Here is a 26,356-nt window from a genome sequence, read left to right as displayed (position 1 = left end):
GCGTAATTAAGCAATTTTCCTGCGCGAGGAACATGAGTTAGTTGCATGTACACAATTTCCATAATATATGCTGTTTAAATTAGCAACAAGATGAGTTAGATCCTACTGATCGTGTTGATGGCCGATTCTGACACATTCACTTATTTTTTATCGTGCTCTCATGTAAGTATTCAAATGGATCATTGTTCACATTTTTGTTTGATTGTTTAACAGCACAATAAAATTTGTCTTGAAGTGTTTATTGATTATCTCTGAATAAAAGAGACAAATAAAATAAAAAAAATTAAACAAGTATTATACTTCTCATATAATTAGCTGATCAGAAGATCGAATTTCGTATCTAAAATTGAAACGGTCGATCTTTTTTCCGAAAAATTATGCTACAATCGAAATTCTGGTAATTATTATTACGCGGGCTGCTTTCGTCTTTGGTGCACCGTAGTAGTCGTACAGAGACATGGGCTGTGCAAATATAAAAATACAGGCTTATAGTAAAAGTTGTACTTTATCGAGTTAAAGGGGCGCAAGTTTCAGAACGGCGCTCATGAATGATTGAACGACTTAAGGAGCGCCGCCGACATCACGCTCGCTGACTTTTTGTGCAACAACACAATCGCTGAAATATTAATCAGTCTCCTGACTGATAAAAGAGCCCTATACATTTGACTCCTTATCAATAAGGCTTGATCTTTGAGATCATTGTGTTTTATATAGGTGCGCTAAGTCGGATATTCTAAAGTATCTACATGATTTCCGATGTTAATTAGTTTGGTGTTTAACAATTTATACAAATCAGCGATCTTCTGTCAACTAAACCGGACGTTTTTTGCATGAAAAACTTGTTATTCTTTCTGGTACTTTTTTATTTAAGACTCTCTATGATGAACTGAAAATTCTTTTAATATTCGCGAAATGCGTCGGTGCGAAAAAATGCTGATTTTGGGCCTCTAAAAAAGGGTGATTGATGGTCTCAAAAATTCTACCGAAATTCTGGGACATTTCTGGAACATTAAACAATGGGCTCGTAATGTCAGATATATTATATATATACTAGTAACTTTCAAACGCGCTTCGCGCGCATCAGTTTTTCAGTCGCCCTTTGAAACAGTTGATATTTTGACTGCAGCTGTCACTTTATTCAAATCCGATTCGAGTCAAAAGTCAGTCGACCAATCAGAGGCCGTATAAAATGGCTTCACTTTTAGGTCCATCATTATTAAGATCATTATTATTTTAAGAGAGGAAAATAAAAGTTGACAAGTTTAGTAAACAGAGAATCGGCCAAATTTATTAGCGCTTCCTCTCAGAATCAGATGGCAGAGGAGAATCGTCCTCTCCAACGGCGGTGTCTGGAAAAACTGTGGCGCATATAGAGCAGTATAAAAATTTCGCGAATAACGAAAAAAATTCCAAGTTCCAAAATGACAATGAAGCCCCAGAATCGCTGTTGCTACGCATTGCATGAGAATATGAAAATAAGTAAAAAAAAATTAAACAATCAATGGATGAGTTGAAGAATGCGTTGAAAGAACTTGTCTATAGCCACGAGTCCCGATCGTCGTCGATATAAACGATGAGATATGAGAGAGATGAGATAAAAGAGAGGGTCCAGATGCGCAGATAGAAAAGATCGCGAAACAAAGGACTAACGGTGTCAGAAAACAAAAATAAAAATAAAAATAAAAGAAGTTAAAAAAAGATAAAAGGAAAGTAAGCTGGGAGGAAAAAAAATGAGGAAGGGTGCAGAGCATTAAAGCGAGAGATTGAGGTGGGAGAAAAGGAGCGAGGAAAAAGCGTATATATCTCATACATATATTAGGAAGATCAAGCCGACGGTAAAGTACTATGCACGAAAGGGAATGGAGGGGAAGAGAAAGATGACGAAGCTATTACAAGAGAGGAGGAAAAAAAGTAGGAAAATCGCGAGAGGAAGTGCGCTCGTCGAATGGAAAAGGCGGCCAATAGATTACGAGCGCGATCGCGAGCTACTCTGTGCTATACTTTTCGCACAAAAGCTGCTTAGTTTTGAGTTTCACGAAGCTTATAGCGCAGCAGGTGCTCGCGTGCGTACCTTTGCCTTTTTTTAGTATTTATTATTTCAAAGAAAAGACGTACATATACTACTATGCTACATTGCAGTTGAGTAGAGTCGCGAGCTCGTATCGTTGGCTCGTTTCATCGCGTACACAGCTAGCACGGTTGCGTCGCCTCCGCCGCTTTCTTTATTTATATCGTGGTAATTCTTCTGTCGAGCTGTTTTTACTCGTTGAGTATTTTTTCGAATATCGTACATATAGTCTAATGCCAGGCTACAGGTAGATCAACTAGCTCAGACATCGACTTTTGCGCACTTTGCAATATTGGCAAGGCGAGTAACGTATGTGGCTGTTGTGTGTACGCGTTCACATGCCAATGCAAACGAGAGAGAAGGAAATGAAGTAGCTTTCGCATCGCACTCTGTCTCTCGGTGTCGGGCCCCCTTTTCTCTCTCTCTCTCGCGCTACATACGTGTGCCAGCTCGCTCGAGTATATTTTCCATTTCCTCTGGCTGCCCCCCCCCCCCCCNNNGCCCCCCCCCCCCCGCAGCTTATGCTCCCTCTCCCTCTTTTTTTCTCTATCTTTCTCTGCTGCGAGCGCGAGGGCGATGTACGTTACGCGTGCGTGAGGAAGTTCAATATCACGAGCGGCCTACTATATTGCGCCAGCGAACGAGCAACGAACTGCATGTATTCTACTGCAAGCCTATATCCTCGCGCACGAGCCTTGCTTCTCGAAGAAACTTCCAGCTCTTTTTTCGACTCTTATTCAATATCCGAGTAATATCTTTCTGCAGCTGCTATCGCGAATACGACGTTACGAAGAAGGATCGGAGAAAGATAAATAATCACCCGTTGCAAGCTCGAGCATAAAAATGATGATTCAAGGGATCGAATGATCGCAACGATCGAACATGGACCTGCACGTCGGTTCCTTATCTCGTCGGAGGAATCAGAATGCCGCACGTCGAGGAGATACATAACGCACGGAGCAATATTAGTAGTCGCAGCAGTACAAGTAGTAGTATAGCATACAATGGATCGGTGAGCTTGCGTGAGCACGCCGTAGATGTGTGTATGTGCGAGCTGGGTTATAGATCTCTCGCTGGCCGTGGCGTGACGGCCGCATCGCGTGAGTCAGACTTTCTCTCACCCTTGCATGCGCGAATACAGAGAGCCAGAGCCAGCGGCAGCAGCAGCAGCAGCAACAGAAGGAGCACTGGCAAGGGAGAGGGTGGCACAGTCGACGCCTGCGCAAGCTCGCTTGGCTCGCGCCATGTTGGCAATATAATCACCCCCCAAGCCCCTCGTGCGCGCGTAGAAAAGCCCGCGGCGAGCGAACGAACGAGCGAGACTCGAGACTCGAGAGAGACGTGCTCTACACGGGGGTGCGCGCGCCGAACGCCGAGAGCTCGTGCGATACGCGAATGCGCGTACGGGGGTAGGTGGATACACGGCGCTTAGGCTAGGCTTGGGTAGGGTAGGGTAGGGTAGGGTAGCATAGGAGTGTATGCTGTGTTCGAGCAAAGTTATAGCAACTGGGAGGATAGGCAGCAGCGTAGTCGTGGCTCGCTCGTTAGTGTATGCTCGAGTCGCCCTCGCGGCTACTATATATCTCCGACACATCCAAGCGCGCGCGCGCACTCAACGACGTAGCAGCAGTAGAAGCGACCAAAAATCCGCAGTAGTACACTCGCTGGTTCTGCATAGATAATATTGCGCGTCGATTGATCCTCCTGCGCGAATCGACGTGCCGAGCGTCGAGGCAACTTTCACGCTCGAGTCTTGACTTTTTCGTCAGAGAGTTGAAAGCAGCAGCGCCAATAGCACTAAAGCTAGCCTCCTGCTCTATCGGAGTGACGTAATTTCGCGAGTGTGTGAGTGCGCCTACAAGAGTTACATATACAAGAGTTTCGAGCGCAGAGTGTGCGTGTGGAGTGCAAACGTGTAGAGAGAGAGAGAGAGAGTCGAGCGCTCGAGTGTTGTACGAGTGTAGGGTGCAAAGCAGAGTTGAGATTGCTCGCGAGAAACATGTCGCGGGCACTCGGCTTGGCCATTCTCTTGGTGGCTAGTGTCATCGGCACCTGCCAGTCTGAGGTAAGCTCTTTCATTACACCTACATCGTTTTACGAGAGCCTCGAGCGTGCAGTCTGCAGCTGCCCGATCGTCTATAGAGTATCTTAAATATATATGTAATACGTAGAGCGTGTGGTGTGACTGTATGGCGCAATACTATCAGCAGTTCTCCTCGTATAAGGTGAAGGACGTCGCGAATCGTCGACGTCGTTGTAGCCGTCGTTGCTTTGCAGTGGTAGAGCTATCGCAAGCTCGAGAAGCGGCCGCGAGCCAAGTCGAGCGCGCGCGCGCAAGCAAGCAAGCCCCTCCAGTCGCATGCGGCCTCTATAATAATACCGACGCGTGCGTTTCTCTCTGCGTGCGTGTATGTGTGCGCTTGTATGTGTGTGTGACTCTGTGGCTACACGAAAGCATCGCGAGGGCGAATTTGCAAAACTCGGCAGGCACGATATAGGTAGAAGCAGTGACAAGTCCCGCGAGACAAAAGACAAGCTTTTGCTTTATTTCGCAGGAAAGCAGCTTTGCCGCACACACTTGTAGACATACTAGGTAGGAATACGACGTTCGACGCTCTAGCTCGGCTGTTTTACGTTACTATAGCTGCGCGCAACGAGGGGATGAAACGAGCTGTTATTATTGGGTTAACCGGAACAAGCAGCTCGAACGCTGATGGAAAGAAGAGACGCCGACAACACGGCTGCGATCGGCCCTGCAGTACCTAGTCTTCCTATCTATAGCTTGTATATTGCTACACGCGTACGTCTCTATTGCTTCCGACTCACTTCTATAGCCTAGCGGCAGTAATTGTATAAGCTTGCACCGAGTTCTCGTTCCCCGTACGACATCGTCTGCTAATGCGTGGAGCTTGAAAGCCCGAGACGCCCGCACGACTCGTTTTTGCGCTCCAAGGATCGAGTCTTTTTCGCCACTAACTTCTTGGGCACTGCTTATTTACATTATGCCGAGCTTTCGACTCCTTTTACCAGTTCCTCTGCTCCCTCGCCTTCTCCGTTTCTGTCTTTCTCTTTCTCTAGCTTTCTATTCGAGCTATACGTTTTCGCTTTGTCTATTCCACGCGCGCGCGCGGCATGTGAAGCGTTTTAAGCGATTGCTCGGCTTTGCTCTGTAACTAGGTTCAGATTTCTCTGTCTCTCTCTTTCTCTCTCTCTCTTTCTCACTTTCGAGCTTTCTAGCTCGAGGGCTTTCGAAATTAGACATAATTCGCGGGCGCTACTCTTGTGTCGAGCTTCTCTTTGCAACATTCGCGAATGTATGTATGCCTCGGAAGAGAAAAATCGATATATAGCTCTCAGGGTTTGTTCCTCTACTGGGATAGTAAGCAAGTATATCACTCGAACTGCAGGCAGCAATATCGTGCACGATATACTCGCGAGTGATTTCTCGAGTAAGATATACATTTAATATGTATGAGTGAGTAAATCTCAGTTTTGCCACTATATTGACAGCTGCGTACACAAGCTTTGCAACCCTGTAGTAAAGTTCCAACTCAAATGAATTCGAGAGTAAGAAAAAAATGATTAGAGACTGTGGCTTGATTGCGAGAAGGACGAGAAAAAGAGAGAGAAAGCTAAATCAGCCAAGCACCTTGATGCATGCAAATAAATAACGAGCTTTTGATAAAACCAAGAGTCAACGCACATCTGCCAACGTGACTCTCAACGGTTGCGTGCCTACATAAACGCCTGCATTAAGCTCTTTTTTTCACCTCGTTTTCTATAACTACGCGCGTATAATATACCAGTTATGAGGTAGAACTACGTACACTAGCTGGCGGACATGTAGCGCGTACTCGCTCTTTCGATGATGAACGAGATTATTTACCCCGCACCTGCCAACTACTACAATGCTGTCTGGTGTATACGTATGTGCGATTATCCGAGCTTAAACACTTTCACCTTGGCACAAAGCAACGCATAAAACGAGCGAACCTTGCTTGCTCGTTCTTTTTTTCTTTATTTCTTTCTAGCTCTTTCTTCTCTCTCTCTCTCTCTCTCTCTCTCTCTTTCACAAGCGAGTGCGCTGCCTAGCTAGCCTATGATCGATGTTGAGTACCCCGGCTTATCTCTGCAATTTCCAGCAGAGTCGTCGTCGTCGTCGCTACATGGAGCTTTTTTATTCACCCAGGAGACGTATAAATTGCATTAATAACGATTCATTATATCGTCCGGTTATTGCGGGCTGCTCATGTTAAAATTCCAAGTTTCCGGTGTAATATCGGTTTTTTGTTTTGGCCGCAAGCTCGCCTAATAATTTTCGGTACTTCATATACATATATACGTATACGTATAATACAAGTCGAGCGATCCAGCAGAAGCAGCGGTGCAGCCAGACCTTGCTCGGCCCCCGCATTGTGTCCCTGAAAATCGTTCAATCGTCCGTGGCTTAGCTACACCGACGTTTTGCCCATTAGAGAGCTTTAGCCTTAAAGCACTCGCCGAAATTGTCTAATGAAATATTTCATAAATTTTTGGTTGAGCTTGCAATTATATTGGAGCTCGAGAGCGAGGAACACGGGCCTGCAGGCTCGACGTATTATTGCCAAGCAAGCCACGAGATAGCGACGGCGCACGTTCGAAAACGAAATGAAAACGAACGAAACTATATGGCCAATGTTCAAGTACACACGCGTTGTTCTCAAGGCTTACAGACAAAACAAATGTCTCTCTTTTCCTCGGGCATCGTGTATAATACGAGCGTGTTCTATATAATAATCTGCCATACGCACACACGGCAACAAATGGGATAAGGGCCCCTTATTGCCGTGTTCGCGCTACGAGAGCCTCGTGTTCATAATAGGAGCTTGCAAAATCTCATTTAATTTGGCGTGCGAGAGAGAGAGAGAGAGAGAGAGAGAAAGCAGCAAAAGCTCGCGTCGTGCGCGTATTATTATATGTACGTGTAGGCAGCTAGCGTTGGCACACTCTATGGTTAATTAACATACTTTTCACATAAAAGAAACGAGCCGGAGAATATCGAATTATAAGCCGAGAGCCTAGGCTGCTGCACTGCGCTACGTGCAACCTACAATGCATGTATGTATGACAGCGGCAGCTGCTGCTTGCAAGAATGCAGTAGAAGCAGTGGCAATACGGAAAGCGAAGCGAGCGAGCAACTTAATCGCATTTCGAATCAATTTTCGTGAAAATTGCAATCACTTTTGCTCTCTTGCTCTCTCTCTTACTATATCGTAACTCCTGTGCAGAGAAAGCTTCGTTTCTTGCGCTTTTCCCAGCACATATACACAGCACGAGATCTCCCGCTGCTTGCCAAGTATACGTGCGTCGTATACGTGCAACGAACTTTTCCAACTACCCATACACCCATACACATAAAGCCGAGTGTAACGATACACCTGCCTTCCGAGAACAATGAGATAACGTACTGCGACACCCCTCGTGCGTAATCGCGTATATATACTGTACTACTGTGAGGCACTCTTTGTGTCCGCCTGAAAAAGAAAAGGAGTGCGTATACGAGCGCACAAAGTGCATCACATAATATTAGCGTAGCTCACAATGAGAGCAGACTTTCTCGAATCACGCTATCACATGGGCAGGATGACATCCGGTAAGCTCCGATTTGAAAGCTTTCGACCATCTGAAGGCGAGAGCGCGTTTGCGAGTGCGTGGATGGCTGAATCGCATTGTAGACAGAGAAAGAGCGGGAGGCTCGGCATTGATTCCTATGTGAAAGAAAGAGAGAGAGAGAGAGCAAAAGAGAGGCCATAAAGGTCTCAATAATAACAATGCAGCACAATGTGCCACACACGTAGAAGCTGTTCCTCCTACATACATTTCCAAGAGAGCAAGTGAATGCATATAGAGCTTGAAAATATCGTACGTCCGACTGCTATATATATAATTGAAAAAGTGCACAAGATTTCACTCTCAAAGTTTACTGCCCTTTCTCTCTCTTTCTCTCTTTAGCGCGCGCCTGACTCGTTTCAGGATATCGTGCGTCGCGAGCTCGCATCGACCCACAAACACCCCATATCTATACAATTGTATAACATGCAGAGTATAAGCTGCCGAGCGCGCGGCCGAGTCCGCCGACCTGGAACAATAACCCGTGCGCGCGAAACTCGACTTTAGCCCCAAAAGTGTCTATTCTATACTGCGTTGCTGCACACCTCATAGTTTCAGCTACCTCGACAACCTATCGCCCATTTTAGTTTCCGGCAATATCATTCAAACTTCGGCGTCATAGTCTTCGCGTGCATAGTGCACCCTGCATCTCTAGGACGTGTATTATGATTCTGTCCCGGAGCTTGGCAAATGTCACACCTCCAGTATACAAGATAACTGCTGTTGCTGCTGCAGCTTGGCTATCAAGCACATCCAAATCTCCTGAATATTTATCATGCAGCATCGCATTAGCCGTGGACGATGGAACGATCCGATCCTTCTCTTTTTCTCTTATAAGCTCGCGAGCCATTCGTACATTGACGCGTAAAACGTAACTCGAGCCGTGCTTGCCTTTGTGAGCTCTGCTTCTAGCCGTACACTCTCGACGCGTTGCAAAACTCCTTTGTCATTGCACACTATATTCCTCTTTCCCTTTTAAATTCCACATCCTATTCACTATTGATTCGCACTATCCCCACTAGTTGCATCATTTTCACCGTCTTTTTTATTATTTTCTGTTGCTGCTGCTGTTCCTACAAAAGTTCTAATGGAAAACTGTGGCCTAAAATTAAAATTTGCACACCTCATTTAAACTTCACTTGTTGAAATTCTTCGATTTCTTGAAGAATTTAAAATCCAAACCTCGTGGATAGGGTTTCGTAAAGTTATATCTTAGCTCAACTTCTTTACCCAACTTCCACAACTGTTTATAATCTTTTGCAATTCTGCTTCACGTATAAATAAAATTTATGGAAATTTCGAAACTACTATAATTCAAGTTTATTGTTAGTTTATAACCACTCATGTGTTGGAATCGCTACTGAAATTTCGGACAAACTACACAGCATCGATCGAAAAACTAATCAATGATATCTCATCCACTCCTCTCTTTTTTTTGTACGGTCGTAAGGGTTAGCTATCGCTTTTTCATGCCGACAGGTTTGTCTCGGTCATAAAAAAAACTTTAATGCATTGTATATTACTTTCTTAAACATTGGCTCGAGTGCATTTTCCAGCGTTATTCTTGCCTTTTAAAGGCCTCAACCTTTTGTCTTGCGAGATCCCGTCTCGGCTAAATGAAATTCTCGAAACTTTCAATCGCGCTCACTGCGTGACATTTTGATTTTTCGACGCAATAAACTTGCTCGAGTCAAGTTTTTCGCCATGTACGCCATTAAATAGCCGTAAATTTTCTGGGTTCACGTTAATAAGGATTTATCTACATTGAATTCGGGTACATTAATTTTGGCTTGTATACACGCGAACACACACACCTCGCTACGGGTTATTCGTAATATCGCGAGCTTTGAATCAAGCTTTTGCTGGTTTATTAATGACTCGAAAATACTGGGATTAGCATTGCAAGTGGTTGATAAGCAAATATTACTTAATATGAATATGCCTTATAATTTTTTCATTTTGAATCGTGCACTAGTTTTAAATTAAACAGTATTGCAGTTTTTTGGTGAAATTTATTGCTGCTCTCCAAATAAAGATTAATTTATTTGTATGAGTACATTTTTAACACATTTTTCAATGACTTTTTTTAGTATCTACACGCAATAAAGCTCTGACTGGACAGCATAGTGTCATTTGACTCTATTCGAAACTATAAATATACCGTATGTATAGGGACAAGAGATAGAACATAAGGCCTGGAAGCAATCTGAAAATCCCTTGTGTAAAACGGTAATCCTACGTAACTTTCGGAAGAAGTCATATTTTTTCTTCCTTGACTCACTTGCAGTTAAAAGCTTCGGTGCAGTGCGCACAAAACGCGTCATTGTGTATTCCAGCTTCATTGTTCCAAGGAGCGTTGCTGAACTATACATATATAATATATATACATATACAGGGCGAGTTGGATAGAGATTTAGTTTTTTTCTCCTGCTTCGTGTGGTCGTCGTCGTCGTCGTCGTCGTCGTTGCGAAGCCATGCCAAAAGTAAATTCGAAAAAAGTATCAACCCTTGGCTTTGAGCTTGCTCGCAACGAACGAAGCTCTGTGGGATAGGGGATTATATTGCTGCAAGCTTTTGGAAGATGAATTCGAGCCGCGCTCCAGTCGTTAATCAGGTCTAAGTAGAGTTTACACGCCAATAGACGACGATGATTACGATGATGACGATGATGCTGTTGATGATAGAGCGAGTGTGCATGGCGCACAGGAGACTGGAATCGATTTTCCCTCCGAGTATATCATGTATGCGAGAGATGTTCACAGCTCTCTTTCCCTATATATGTCTATCGCTCCCTCTTCACTATTGATATTAGTACGGAGCTCACAAAAGGAATGCAAGCAGCAACGAGCCCTCTGCCCTGTGGCCTGTGGCATACATACACACACACATGTATATTGTCTATGGCAGGTAGTATCTAAATTCAACTCGCGAGGTCGTGTTCCAGAGCGAGAGCGAGAGAGAGAGAAAGGCATTGGCACCGAGGCAGGAGCGAGCTTTGCTCATCACAAAAGCCATACCCACACACGTACGTATGAATTGGCTTCGATAGGCACGAGCTGCTCTCAAAATTTCCTATATACATATAGACCTTTGTACATAGATACATGCAGATACCATATAGCGTATGTAGGCAGGTGCAAGCGAACCCATCATCGACAGCCTTTTTTCATGCGCACAAACCTTTATTGCGCACACGAAAGAAAGGCTCGAGTATCGAGGTTAAAGCCTCTACGTGATATCGGTCTCGCTTTTTTAGCTCTTCTTTTATGTATCAAACTTTTCGTGCGACACGTGCGATTTGCCCAAATTTTCGTGTAGCCATCGACCTTCGCTAGCATCGCCGTCGTAATCATCGTGGTCGAATGCCACTAACAGTTTCTGCTCTGTCTGTATAAGCACCCGCTGACGTGACTTTACTGCGTCACACACACGATTCTCATATTTTTCTTCATTTTTTCTATTTCGCTGCGGTGCTTGGTCGTTTCTGCACTCGTGACTTATACTGTACAACTGCGATCGCAACGTTTCAAATTTCAAGCTAGCCCCGGTTCGTGTAAGCGATCCGCTCGTGCTGCCCTGATGCGTCCGCTTACTCATATATCAGGCCATCGTCGCTGGGGAAAAAAGGAAAAAAACGTTTTTCTGCATTTTCACCCGTATCGAGCATACTCGGCGTCCAAGTTCGTTGCCTCGCGATTTTCCGTGTAAAGAGTCGAGGTTTTCGCTCGTCGCGGTAACGATGAGCAATCGTAGGGGAGTCAAAATCAATATTAATTTAGGCAAAGATCGATTTTTCACTCGATTCAAGGTGTTACAGCCACATGGATACGTATCTCGATGTAGAATGCACATAAAAAAGGGCACGACTCGCTGGAATATCAAATCTAGCGTGAAATTTTGCACTCGGCCCAATATGCTAATCAAAGCACATACGTATTGGGGGTAGCATTTGAAAAATAAAGCTTGTGCACGAGGGGAAAAAATATTTATCGCGTCACAATGTTTTTACATACGCCTCACGACGGAAAGTCTTCATCATTTTTATATTTTATCTATCTCTCGCGTACGTTTTTTTATACTCGAGCTCTCAATTATTTTCATACTGTGGTGACTCGCGCGAATCACGAGTCGTTTATTTTTTCATATTATTATACACTCGTATGTACAAGATATCGATTGCAGAGAGAAAGAGAGAGAAGCAGCAAATAACACAGGGTTTTTACCCTCCGCTTAAATATGTGCGTGCGCGTATATATAATTTAACGACGCGCTATCATCGCACGCCACGCGCATATTCACATGCATGGCTGTTTTGGACGTTTGAAAAAAAGCACACGTCGATATAATTCCTTGTCTACTGTATGGATCACTTCAGCGCGATGCCAATCGTTTTAATGCTTTTCGCGCCCGCGCGAGCGCGAAGCCTGCTGCTGGCGCGAGGCGGAGAAGAGAGAAGAGAGTGAAAAAAAATTAATCAATCAATTCGTTGAAGCGTGTTTTATACATAAAAAAAAATGTGTTTACCTCGTCTCCTCCTCTCGCGCTCCGACGCTGTTCGCGAGACAAAGTATTTGTTCCCTTTCACCCCCGGTACGAGGCCGCCACGATACATACTCGCATCGAAGCTTTTCACATGGGTGAGCTGACACCGACGAACGTAGCTACTACTATTACTCCGGCCATGCCAACTACACGTACACGGCATGTAGACATATGAGCGCGAAAATCAATACGTCATCAATATCTAGTGTGTGTACATGTGAAAATGTGTACGTGTATACGCGAGCGGAATAATAATTCATCCGAAAAACTACCTTCCCTCTTCTTTTCCTTCTCGCGTCGTGCATTATTTTTTTCTCCCTCTCTCTCGTGCCTACATTCGGACGCGTATCCTGTCCTGTACATATACACACGCGTCGCACAGGCAAATCGAGGCTCTGGCCGCGCCACTGTGCGTCGCTCGAAAAGAGAGCTGCTGCTGAGAGAATATCGATCCATGACGCTGGCTAAAATAACATGCTCGACCCTCGTGCTGCTGCTGATATATAACGCCTCCGCAGCAGCGACCACGACGACGACGACGACAATATCGAGCGAACAACCACGACACGAACGCATTTGCCTCTCTGTGTGCTCGGCATATACTCGTGTATTTGACTTCCTTATTATTTTCCAGGCCAGTTTCCACTGCACAAATATGCTATCTGTCGCTTCTATGTATGCTTTATATACATATACATATGATAATATACGTCTGCTTGTAGGGCATATTTTGTCGCTTCTCCACCTTATCGTGCAGGCAGTCGAGTATCGGCCCCTTCATCCTTACGGTCGCGCGCATTCATATTACACATACTTGCGCCGGAAAAATGTTTGGATCGCAGCGGTCGATGCTTTAACTGAGCACACTAATATGCGGACACGCTTATTAAAAGCTGCGCTGCGGCTCTAGCTGCTTACAGCTATATAAACTTGGAGCATTCGAAACTCTTGGGCGGATTTTCCTGCTGGCTGCTGTTGGCGGGGCTACCGGCTGCCGAGTGCGGACGAAGAAGATAAGATTGCTGATGCGCCTCGCTAATGAACGTCGAAAAGTTATGGTGCGGTTCTTCAACTTGGCTTTCGACCGCCGCTCGCTCGCTCGACTGCTGCTGCTGCTACTCTTGGCTCTTTGAGTGCGAGAGAGAGAGGCTTAGAAAATCGAAGAAAGTGCTTGCAAGCGAGTCAGAGAGAGAGAGAGAGAGAATAAGAGCCGCTGGCAAGCGAAAGAGCTTTCGATGCTACTACTGTTGAAATCTTTACCCTCCGCTTAACAAGACGGTTAACTTGCATTCTGTGCGCGCGAATAAAAGTCAAAAGTGCAATCCAAAATTTTCTGCGGAGAAAAACTCGCGCCGTGCATCGCTCGGCACAATGATACTACCAGCTACATAGCCTGTATTATATATGCGCGCAACATCTCAAAAAGCTCGAGCTTTTCTACTGCGCCTCGCTCTACGTGACACAGTAAACTTTACACTTTTCATTATCTCGAGGAACAAATTCGTCAAGAGATATCCTAACGAATGTATATTATTCGTGCGTTATAATATAATATAGAAAGTTTGCTGTTACTCGGGCTGCCACTACTGTTACTCCTGCACTTGCAAAAGATCACATTTAATATATAATATATAATACATGCTGTAGTTGAAAGTTAGCCTGGCCCTAGAGGAAGAGGGATATACTTTACACGCGCGTACATACATGTAGAGTGAGCGAGGAAGAGAGAAAGCGAGATATATAATATTGTTGGTGAAACTCGGCGGGGTAAGTAGCGCCGCAGTTGTACGCCACCGACGCCGTCGAGCACTTGCAATTTCTCCTATGGGCGATAAGAACTTGCACAAGTTTGATTTCATATTTAAGTTTAGTGGCAGTCGCGCGCCGGCGGACCCTTTGCTCGACATGTATACAGGCATAGTATACAATCGCGCGCACACACATACCGCGCGCAACTGCAAAGTCTCGAGAGTTGGTATACGCTGTAAAAATTTATCGAAGAAAAAATATTTCTCAGCTCTCCCTCTCTCTTCTAACGATGTTTGGTCGGAAACGGCATCTCGTGCCGTGCGTTAGCTTATTTCTATCTACACGCGCATACGCTTATAAAGAGAGAATTTAAACCCCTATTATAAAGTAGCCACGTTACTCGCGCGCGACGTCATCGTTTGCTTTCAATTAGCGTCTCTGGGAAAAATATTTTTCCGCAAATATTATATAGGAGACAGACTAGGAGTACTAATGAGAGGCTGAAAGTGCACCTCTCTCGGCGTATAATTATATTTCATCGATCCTCGTCGTGCCTCTCTCGCTGCGCTTCCTCTTTTGGCCATTTTCTAACGGCTAATTAAATGTTGATCTTGCTATCATGGCTGCGAAAACACTTTATTTTCTTCTCTCTCTTTTTTATTCTAGTAATATCGAGCGATAATGAACGAAATTCGATATTCTAGTCATGCTAATAGATCGAGCGCAGAGTACGTGCCGTACTTGAAAATAATCTCCAATTTCCATTGCGAGCCTCCAAGTTTCGTACTCGACCAGTCGCTTCGTAGCTTCCCGTACGATTGGCTTTTAAAACATTTTTAACTCGAACGGCTGAATTACACATTCAGCGAATTATATAAAATATCTTTCATCGGACGTATATCAAGCATTTTTTCTCCTCGCCGCCAGTCGAGTATGTAAACGCAATTGCTAGTAGTAAAACAGAGAGTGTGGTCCGACGTATACACAATGTACGTACGTGCCACAGAGGTATAAAGAAAGGCTGCGTCGAGCTGCAGTCGGCCCCAAACTAACGACAAGTGAAACAAAAAGTAGCCTACGCGTAGCTGTGCACTATATATTGCGGGCTGCACTGCACTGCAATAGAAAAGGTATGCGAGTCGCGCTGCAGTGGAGCGCGTATACCCGTCCAAAACTCCCTTTTTAGTTTCTCCCTCTCTTTCTCTTTCTCTCGTGCAGTCGAAAAGCGAGTTTAAGCCCAACAACAAACAATGAAGGGGGAAGATCGGGTGTGCCTAGAGCCAATGGGCTCGTACGTTGCACATAAACCGCAGCTATTAAGCCTTCTTCCTCTCCCTCCCTCTCTCCCTGGCTCTCTTTCGACTAAAGCCAGATTTAAAGTACGTAGCCGAGCATTTAGCTTCTACATAGGCATCGGGTATACAGCGTAGCTCGACATGCAGCGGAAAAAGCAAAAAAAAGATAGCGAACAAATGTCTTGCGTTGGACGGGAGATCTTGAGGTGCGCTATAACACGCGACAAAAGTAAATCTAAATAATTGCGCTCATTTTGAGGTAATTAAACAACCTCTTTGCACTCCTTTTGCTCGATGTGTATAAGCCTCGGAGGTGTATTACGCTTCTTCTAGATATACGTATACACACTCTCACGCGCCGCATATCCGGGCGTAGCCGTTTTTCTGCCTCTCTCTCTCTCTCTGTCTCTCTGCTTCTGTCTCGGCAACGCTTCGCACGCACGTACACCTGCACTGGACGACTAATTCGTCGTTAGGGGGCCCACTATATATTGCTGCTACATACTCCTATGTACTCCTGTTTTCGGCTACGACCATGGCTACATACGTGCGAGAGGAAATTTCTGAGAGGCAAAGCTTCTAATTATGCGCGGCTGTTTGAGCTGACGTGCAGCCGAGCTCGCAGAAGCAGAAGCCCACTTGCTCCTACGTACACGTAAACTATATAGCGAGACTAGGGCTCCTTTTGTCTAGGCTACGAAACAAAGTGTCTTGAACCTCGTGTGCCTGTTTTGTACACCTGCTGACTTATGTAAGTATGGCTAATATATGTATTGGCATGTAGCTGCAGCATTCAAGAGAACAGTAAGAGTTTGCGAAAATATGTTATTAGCTCTGCATTGCAGAAAGAAGTCAAAGAATTTATCGAGTGCGAGTTGGGATACGACTCGTGCTCGAGTGAGAGAACTGCGCGTAGTGTTTCTAGCTAAAAGGAAAACGTTTTTATGGGAAATCGTTACTCTATTTCTCTCTCTTTTCTATACGACACGCAGTTGCTCGACTTCTCCATTGTTTTTCCTTTCATTATGCTTTCATTCGTTTCGATTCCGATGCACACTGTTTTCTCTCTCTCTCGCTCTCTTCTCTGCACTCACACCCTTGCACACGTACACCGCAAGTAACAGCGCCAGCAGTTGGAGCAGCGGAACGCACCTACAGAGCAAGTTACTTTTTCCCTACGGTCTTTTGTTCCACGAGGCTGGCAGTAACATACAACAAAAATTATCCTGTCTGCAGCTGCTGTTAATTTTAAGTAAATTGATCGTTTTTACATTTGAAAGGAGCCGTTTATGTTGACTCAAAAAACGTATGCTCGATATCCTACACGTTACGTGCTTGAACCGAGCAGCTGGTATCCGTTTTGTTGTCAGCTGAACCCTTGTATTTTATTTTCGCATTTTTTACACCTTTTTTTTATCTCATTCCCTCTCGGCCCCTCAGCTATGTTATATTTTTTCCAGAGCGTTTCTTCGTGGCCTTTTGGTCAATTTAATCCGAGTCCTTTTCTCGCGCGAAAAATTATCATTCACGCGCGCCTGAAAAGCGCTGCTGGTTGCTGAATGATATTGTTGAACTGCGCGACCATACAAGAAGGACGAGAAGGAGGATGAGGAAGAGAAAAAAGTGTGCTCGCTTATCGTCGCCTAGGTCGTTTCATTATTTTTCTTTTTACGTCGACAATCTGATCTGGGTGTTTTCCTTTTTTTCTTTTTCTTCTACCTTTTTTTTCATTAACTCATCTGATGAATATTCACGGGGCGACAAGTTGAAAGGGCAAAATTTACTATACATTTTGTATCAAAGTATAAAAAGTCTTTGAAAGAGCGAACCAATTTCATTCGCCTTGCTCCTTCTTTACTGGGCTACATGCACAGCGTGAAAATTTGCTTTTGAGCAAAAGTAAGCTATGTGCAATTGCGGCAACGTTTGTATAACTAGGATGAAGAAAAAAGGGGAAGAGAGAGAGAAACGCATAAAAATATTTCGACATTGCACGTGCATTTTCTTTCTCGAAAGGAAAATCTTTGTGTGATGGTGTCAAAATACAACTTTTCAATGCATAAAACTTTTACCATACAGCCGCCTTTTGTCACAAAAGAGCTTCCCTTTATTCGTTCAAAAGTTACTCTAATGGAAAATTTTTCAACCTTATGTATATAACCGCGAGTGAAACTTTTAATAAACTCGTGGGGTAAAAAAATGCTCTTGAATATATAAAACTATTAAGAAAAATAGAGCATCGAACGAGCTGACTGAAAATTTTTTGAAAATTATTTTCAACGTTTCCCAGGCTTTTCTTTCATTGCATTAAAAAAAAGCTCGTGGAGCTCGAATGCAGTGGATAAAAATTTAACGAACTAATTTTTTTTATTCTAACGTGGAATAAGTCTGTATATATGGAGAGAAAGGAAAGAAGAGAAAAAAGTAGAGAGAAAAAGAGAAAAGGAGACGGAGGGAAAGAGAGAAAGAAAGATATTATCCTGGCTGAATATTTTTATGCAAGCTTTTTAATGTAGAATTCTTGAAGATAGAGGAGCCACCGCTGCAGTTAGATGCAAAGAGCTATGTATATAGGCTGTATACGAACGATGAAAAAATTGAATTAGGATATTGGAAAATTACGCGAGGCAGCACACGACTCTATTTTCCGCTACAACGAACACGGATACTTATCGCTGAAAAATCATGCAAATTGAATTTCGTTGGAAAAATATTTTTGCCCCTGTTCTTTGGTGTACGTGTGAGTGTGTAGGTGGGTGTAGGCGTGCGTTGCATTGGGCGGCACTCGGGGTTGTGCTGGCATGCTCAAGTTGTGTATACGAAGTGATTTGGTGGCTAAAAAAGAACGATGAAATATTGAAAAGACGGAAGTAGCAGTCTGTATGGCATTTTTAATGCACTTGGGATTGCCTCTCTCTTTTTCTCTCGTAAGCACAAACGAGATCCGATAAAGTACCTTTGTGCGTGGGGTAATGTGGGCGTGTACATTGCACCAATACACAGAGATGGAGGCCGCGCATTTATATAGATTGTAAAAGCGCAAAGAGAGAAGCGATGAACGCTTGGCACGACGCGAGTACCAGCGATGTAACACGCCAGGCAATGTCTCGGGGAATTAACTCGATTGGAAAATCCGAACTGCACTGCGCGTCGCTCTCGTTTTGCTACGTATAAGTCTAATGAATACGTATAAATATAAACTGCTATGCACGCACATATAGAGAGAGAAAAAAAGTGAAACGGAATACTTGAAAAGCGTATAAATATTGAGTTGGGCTCGCGGGCACGGGAGGGAGGCTTGTGAGCAAAACAAAAGGAGAGAGAGTGAAAAGGCAGAGCTTGATACTCATTGATTTTCCTGAAGAGAACTGCTACCGTAGCTGCTGCTTGAAAATACGCAAACAACGCGCGTGCCTCATAGAAAGTTGCGTTCGCCATTCTCTTGGCGAATTTATCATAAACATTCCACTTGGAGCTTTTCATTCGCTTGCTAAATAATAAGCTCGTTTTGCTGCCTCGTGCCTTTTTTCTTTCTTCTTCTGCAGCCGGGCATATTATATAATGTTCGCGATTCGCGGGCCCTCTTATCTTCTTTATGTGTAGCACGAAGCTTTTACTGGCGCGCAACTCGAGCTAAAGCCCAATGAACGCGGCATGAAGCGCACGATCCTCGAGCTGAGTTGGGATATTTTTTTCTTATACACAACGCGAGCACACTTCTTACTAAGCTGTTTAACTTCTCCACGTGGCACGCGGTATTACTCATTATCACCGTTGGGAATATATACAATAAAAAACCCCATTATAACAACAGGAGAGGGGCTCAAGTCGTACCAACGAAATAAGCAAGAACATAAAATTTCTTCCACCGTTGATAAAAAAGGTAGACAAAGAATAAAAGGACTCAGCAGGTCAGTGGCTGTTGCAGACACAATAAAAAAAGAGCTTCTTTCCTCGCACGACGCGTTAAAATCTCGAGAATTAAACATCTTGCAAAAAAGGAAAAGAATTAAAGCCGCAAGCTTGGCTGAGCTATAAGTCGTGTTAAAATAAACAAGAAGCAAGAAGCGCACGAGGAGGTGTGAGAAAGAGAAGGAGTGAAGTAGCCGAGAAGAAAAAGAACGAAAGGACGGACGAGTGACGCGCTTGCTCGTGGGAGTGTGTATAGCTTTGGAATCTAATCTCGCGTGCGACGATGCTGACATTCTTGTCGAAAATATTGATTGCCTTAAGGGACCAGAGGGTCGCCGAGCTGCTGGGATGTTCCAAGTTTTCCTCCTTCTTCCCTTCCTCGTACTCTTCTGGGCTCTTGTGCACTACACTATAGGAGCAAATCCACATCAAATTCTGAGAACTAAAACTTGAAATCAACATATCCATATTCATTTCTGTCATTGCTGAATACAAAGAGCCACATTGTAAGACTGAAGTGATCAACTCGCATGATTCTCGAAAAATTGTTGGTATATACGCAAGATTAAATCAAAAGAAAAGTAACATCATAATTGAGGTGTCAAAATTTTTCACACATTACTGTGTATTTTCTGAGCAGTGAGGAGAGTTGTCACATCAATATCTTATGCACATGAATATGCTATTTTAGCTGGGATTTTTCGTATTCGAGGCAAAAAAATGCATATGAAAAATTCAGTATCCGAATATTAACTGCTCATGATCTTTAAAGTCAACCCTTGAAAAAGTTTTAGGAGCCGAATTTAAGCCCTAGTTTTCAGGATGAAATGTGGATTTGGTCATGTACATAGTGGCGCAGGCACTACATGTAGATTTTCTCCGTTTCTGTCTATTGACCCGTGGCACTGGGCTACTAGCCAGCCACTCGGCCGGCATTAGATTTCATCAGCGCTAAATCGAAGCTAGTGGTCTCTGCCGTCTAATACATTGTATGCACGATATACATCTATTATACATAGGTAGTACGTAGCTCCGAACTAGAGCTTATATATCAGAGTGTATATGAATTCGAGTGGCGCATGCATATACATGGTATATACGAGCGAGGTGAAATGTGGCCACGTATACGCTTGGACGCCGTCGCTGCCGCAAGTCACGGATGCGAATCAATTACAGCGTCTGAACTGCGTCGTCGACGTCAAATCTCTCGAGCGACTTGCGCCAGCTCCGTCCAATATAAGCCGATAAAGGCTGCCAGAGCCAATTTATATATTGTGTATATACACGCCGAGGCTGCTTTTTTGCCACGCGAATAAATACATCATAGACACGAACGGCGATGGGCAAATATAAATTTTTCTGACCTACTGAAAAAGTGCTTACTCGTGCAAGATTACATATACAGGCAGACACGTACGTAGAGCACACAGAGCGATGTGTGCTGTACGTGTGCGAGAGCTGGGTAATATGCCTAGAGCCCTGCGATCGATTCACCGTCGGCGACGTCAACGAGCTCACGACGGTCACGGAGCCTCCAGCGGAGACTTGGAAGGATAGCGAAAAAACGATCGGTTTTTCCGCTGCTTTCACCCACACCTCACCGTCGATGGATAATATCTCTTGGCGAATCTGAGCTTTTTTTATATAGCCGAGCTTGCGCCGCGCGTAAAAGCCCATCTCGCCGTCTCTCATTACACGTGCGTGGTGAATTAAAGAAAGCGGTGTACGCGAAGACAGCCGAATGATGATAGCCAACAATAAAAACTCGATTTTCTCCGAGCTACTTACTCGGCCATGCATCGCTGGCAGATCTCGCAAAGTCTTTGCGATTCAAGGAACGAGCGAGCGAACGACGGAGAGTCGAGCGGCACGTCCAAGCCAAGAAGGAAAATCGATATTTCGCACGCGAGCCCGACACCCCGCGTCGATGAAGCTCTCTCGTTCGCTCTTTTTTCCCTCCTTTTTTCTTCCTCTCTTGCCTCCTTCTTTCTTTTGGCCAAAGCCGAGCAGGTATATATACGCGCTACACGAGCTGGCTACTGTGTAGCTGCTGCTACTGCTATAGCGGGGGGGCTGCTAGTTAAGCGTGCGACGTAGCCTGTGCAATATTCAAGCGGCGTGCCTGTACTTTTTCATTGCTAGCTGCAAGTTTACACACGGGTGCGGGCGCGCGCACAACCACCTCCCAAACATATTATACCTATACGGGCTTCAAGCTCGAGCCCAAGCACTCCTTATAGTTGCGAGGACGCTGGTTTTTTGTCGGCCTAGCCAAGTTTCAACGCTGCCGCTGCTCTTCTACCCCAAGTTCCCTAGAGCTTTTTTTGCGCCTCGCGCACGGCTGCTTGCTCGGGGGAGGGAGCGATTACTCGCCGAGAGGGCCACCAGATGAGCCACGCCATCCGTATACCAAAGTGCTATATGCCAGTGCTGCGGATGCGTAATACTGAGAGCGACTAGAAGATACGTGCGTACGCACACACGCGGAAAGAGCCAATGACACGGGGGGCGAACGAGCTTTTATGTTTTTTCACGTAGGAAATGTTAAGATACATACGAGCAGCAACAGCAGCAGCAGCAGCAGCAGCACTGGCAGATACAGAGGGAGAAAAAGAGCTGACGGCTCGACGAGCGACATCGTATTTTATTATACGCGTGAGGCGAGCGCCGACGACTCGAGACTCGACTCAAACTCTCGCACCTTTGGGGAAGATCGCTCGGGACGATGAGAGCTTTTGCCTTATGCTAATACGACGCCATGAATTATCCTCCTATGTACAGAGAGAGAGTGAGAGATGTTGTAATTGCTGCTGCTGATGACTTTTGGGATTTACCTTGGGTGCGTCACCGTCGCCTGTGTATAGCTATACATGTGACGCATACATACCTACTGAATTTATCGCACTCGGCCTTCCTTGACGTACGGACACTCTGGCACTTTTACCATCGAGATTCGAGGCACCGGACGTAACAGGCTAAATTTAATAGAACGTGGCGTCGTTTGCATTTTACGTACGTCCACGTTGAAATATTCCATTTTGCATTTAGGGGAATTTTTTATTGAATTCACGATTGAAAAAAAAACAATTCTGATTGAAATTATCGCAGCACAGCTTCATAATTATCATCGCGCGCAATTGTATACGCACGCGGCAAGAGGAAAGTCCAAAGCTGAGAATGTATAATTAGCCAGCCGAGCTGTGTGCATAAAATCGATATGCGATTATTCATTCATTATAATAAATGTTGGATACGAGAATCACTATTTATTCCTTATAAAGGCAAAATCTAACCCATATAATTGTATATGTATGTAAGCATTGTTGTTCACGTGACTCTAATGGAAACCTGATTTTTATTCCAACTCGTAAATGTGTCATCATTCTCCGTCGCCGATTTATGAATAAACAAAAGCACAGCAGCATCAGCCGCAGCCCGTATCGATTCGAGTAAAACACTTTTTCACACAGATGTACATTGCACGCCACCACGACGATCGCGAAAAAAATTTGAATTCCTTATGTGAAACTATTCCCTCGTAATTTCTTTGTAAAGCCTAATAGCGCAGACAATACGAGCAACCTCTAGTATATTTTTTATTTATTTATTTTCTTTATACGCGCGCGTACACACGCTGCTGAGGAAAGAACACGGAATAAAGTTCGGTCGGCTCGACACGCGCGCGTTATGTATGACCTATTTTTCTAATTACTTATCACCTCTTTAAGCACCTAAAAAATTGATGAGTAAATTTTTGACGTATTTAATCATTATAGCTTATTTGATTTTTCTTCTTCTTCTAACGGTCAGAGTGTATTCATGGTGTATTAGAAAATTTACGGTGGTAAATATTTAATGAATAAAAAAATAATAATACGCAATTCAGGGCATCAAATGGAAAAGGGATTGAAATAGGAAACCTCGAGTAGTAGTTATGTCACGTGCGCGTAAGCGCGTAAAAAGTATAAAAAGGAAAAGTAGTCTTCTCGCATTTCACGAAATGTGAATTTATTTACTACCACATAGATGACTGAATATTGTATAGGAAAAAGTGACACTGCGCACTTCATATGTACATGTGGCTGATATCAGATGAGTAAATAATACATATAAAGATGGCTGAACGAAGCAAAACACCGAGGCTGAACAAAGTTATAGATTGCTTTATGATCTACTCGTCACTCAGATTTTTCAGAGCTTGTCCATATTTTTTTTCTCTTTCTCACTCTGTACAACGTTTGCGTTTGATAGTCGACTATACGAACTACATGGCAGCGAAAACTGGAGCCAAAGCTTCAGTCGCGTTTGCGAGAAAAAAAGTTTGAAAGCCTCGCGAGAACTGCTGACACACACACACACACACGTACATGTACACATGTACATATAGACGCCAGTCAATAAAGCGTCGCACACGTTGTGTGTAAGCGGCCTATACTTATATACACACACTCGTGTATGCTCCATTAAGCAAGCAGCCAAGCGCTTATTGTTATAATGATGGGGCGTTCGAGCTCGAGCTCTACACGTCCATGCGAGAAAAGAAGGAATCCTGTACAGCTGCGACGACGACGGAACACACTCCGGCCAGCTATACGGCCAAATGAAACGTCAAACGGAAAATCGATCGCCGGCTCGGGGTAATAACGGTCGCAGGAGGCAGTTTACGCTCTCCGAGTCTCCATCGCCAGGAGCACGAGCAGTGTACTCGAGAGACCGAGCGAGCAAGATATTTCATCGTCCAAAGCGAGCTTTGCTTTTTTTTCTCTCCCTGCGCTCGCAAGTTCGTGCATCGTATAAGGGCCGCGCGCTTAGCTGGCGCGAAAAGTTGCATATGGCTGCTCTGCAGCCGCCTCTCCAGCCGAAGCGCGTCTAGCTATTATTGCATTCCAGCCCGGAGTCGCGCAGCTGGGGCGAATGAATATGCTGCGCGAGCTCGCGTAAAATAGGATTAGCAATCATATTTAGCCTCGGATGAATGAACTTAGCTGCAGCTGATATGACAGCACAGCAGCAGCAGCAGCAGCCTAGTGGCATCTCTCTGTGTTGCTTACTATGCCATTTTGTTACATATTATATAATACAGCTAACATTATTATCTTTCGGCGCACAGCCGCATCCCCAAGACTAATGGTATTTAATCTTGGATTTTGTTTCTCTGTTCACAGGCGGTCTCCGAGAGACTCGAGTTGGCCCCTGCCGGTGGAAGATCCGAGCCACAGGTGAGTCAATCGGTCGTACATACAGCCCAGCACTTCTCTTACGTCCATCTAAATTTTACTTAAAACAATTATTACTCTTCGGCACTTGAAGCGTTCGCTCGTCTCGCCGAGTGTTTGGCACTTGCACAGTGGTCCTCGAGCCTTGACTGCACCAAAGCTTCTTCTCCGGCGCGCGAAAGCTTTGAGTAGCTACGAGAGCAAACGTCTGGAAAGAATAATTATATTGTTGATTCATCGTAATAGTGGCCAGTCGCGCGAATGTCCTCTGTCGACCGACTCTTTCACTTCCAGCTCGCTCGACTTGGCACCGGATGATAATTATCCTTTCGATCGTCGACTGCACGGGCTGTATTATCGAATCGATCGTCCGCCACTCGGTGTAGCTTCCGACGTTTCGTGTATTTTATAAATACGAGAGCTGCTGACTTGGTGGTCGCTTCATCGCGTCGAGGGTGAAAAAATAATTCCCCTTTGCTCGGTCCGACGGCTCTCTATGAGAGCGGCCCACACAGAGCCAGACAAACCCACAGTCAAGCAATATAATACAGTGTCGATCTTTTGTCCTATTTCGCGCGTCCGGCTTTTATGTTCGAAATGACCTTAGTGCTTCAATAGTTCAATACGATTTGGCGCTGTGCGCGGCTGCTTCATAAGCCCCCGAAAGCTCTTAAGCAAATTAAATTTCGCTATCTCGTCGGTCAGTCGTGGGCGAGCGTGTGTCAGTGCAGCGGCGGTGGCGGCGGACGTTTCATTTCATTTGGCGCTGTCAATCGGACACTCGACGCGACGAGAGATGGATATGCGCAGGCCGAGCTGTTGTACGTACGAAAAGTACAAATGCCAACTGCGGCCGAATGCGAATTTCCGACCAACTTCTGCTCGGTGTGCTCGCCTCTACGTACTGTTCAAATTGAGTTCTGCGAACATCACCTTCGCTCGCATACATACACAGCTTCGCATGTATGTATGTGGCATGGAAAACTTGAGCATAACAACAGCTCCCGACACATCCAGGATACATCGCGATGAAATATCCATCCCTCTTGGCTGCAGTGCTCGGCTGTGTTTCGCATTACACGCGCATACACGTTGCGGGATCGAGCTGCAAAAGCGAACTTTTGTTGTTCGTAGTAGAGCAGGGTCGATGCTGTCGGCGCCTCGCTCGTTGCTCGTTCTCTCTTTCTCTCCGACTCTTATAGCCGCAGAAAGAGTTCGCGACTCGATGAGTTTGTTGGGAAAAGCTACCGAGTATGTTTGCCGGCTGCAGACGCGACGCGGATTTCCCGCGCGTACCAATGTGTGCGTAGATGCGTGTAGAGCTGCACACAGTGTACATAACTCGAGAAGCGGCGAGGCTCGAATAGCGGCTCGAAGCTCGCGCGGCGCCTATATTTACCGCACCAACGTATCGACAATGCCATATCTCGCAACTACTGCTGCGGCTGCTGCTGCTGCTGCTGCTGCTGCTGCTGCTTTTGCTTTCGATCGACGTCAGCGCGATATATGCACTTTGTATAGACTTTTAATCGTCCTCCCTCTATCCAGTCGCCGGCAGCTTTCGGATTCGCGAGCTTCTCTTTTTCTGTTGCTTCGTTCAGCCCCGATCGAGTTATTGTAAGAGTTTTCATTCGCGGCACAAATGTCATTTTATACCTATCACGTGTTTATTATCGAGTCCATCCGTTTTCCGCGTCGCTTCGGTGCGCACCAGCCTCTTTGTTCGCCTGCGCTCGGAGAGCCAGCCAATATATACAATGTGTCGTGTCGTTCAGCGAGTACATAATATAGTTGTGACTCAATTTCCTTTTTAGCTTTCATCGAATCGTATTCATATATACGTACATTTTTATGTATTAAAAAGCTCTCGATTCACTTAAAGCCAGCCTCGTAAAATCTATGCCATCCGCTTCTGTTACTCTACA

General features: G+C 44.8%; 1 protein-coding gene across 1 annotated transcript in view; it reads left to right on the top strand.

Moving 5' to 3' along the window:
- The first annotated feature begins 3,587 nt into the window (after positions 1-3,587).
- LOC106657376 (amyloid-beta-like protein) overlaps positions 3,588-26,356 on the top strand; it is a 43,186-nt gene continuing 20,417 nt past the window's right edge. The window contains exons 1-2 of the mRNA XM_014378871.2: positions 3,588-4,133; positions 24,381-24,434. Coding sequence (XP_014234357.1) covers positions 4,068-4,133; positions 24,381-24,434 — 120 coding nt within the window. The 5' untranslated portion in view covers positions 3,588-4,067. The remainder of the gene's footprint in view (positions 4,134-24,380; positions 24,435-26,356) is intronic.

This window comes from Trichogramma pretiosum, unplaced genomic scaffold, assembly GCF_000599845.2.
Source record: "Trichogramma pretiosum strain Unisexual culture from Peru unplaced genomic scaffold, Tpre_2.0 scaffold81, whole genome shotgun sequence".
Lineage (NCBI taxonomy): Eukaryota > Metazoa > Arthropoda > Insecta > Hymenoptera > Trichogrammatidae > Trichogramma > Trichogramma pretiosum.
The sequence above is the reverse complement of the archived record's forward strand: the minus strand, read 5'-3'. Positions and strand labels throughout refer to the sequence as shown.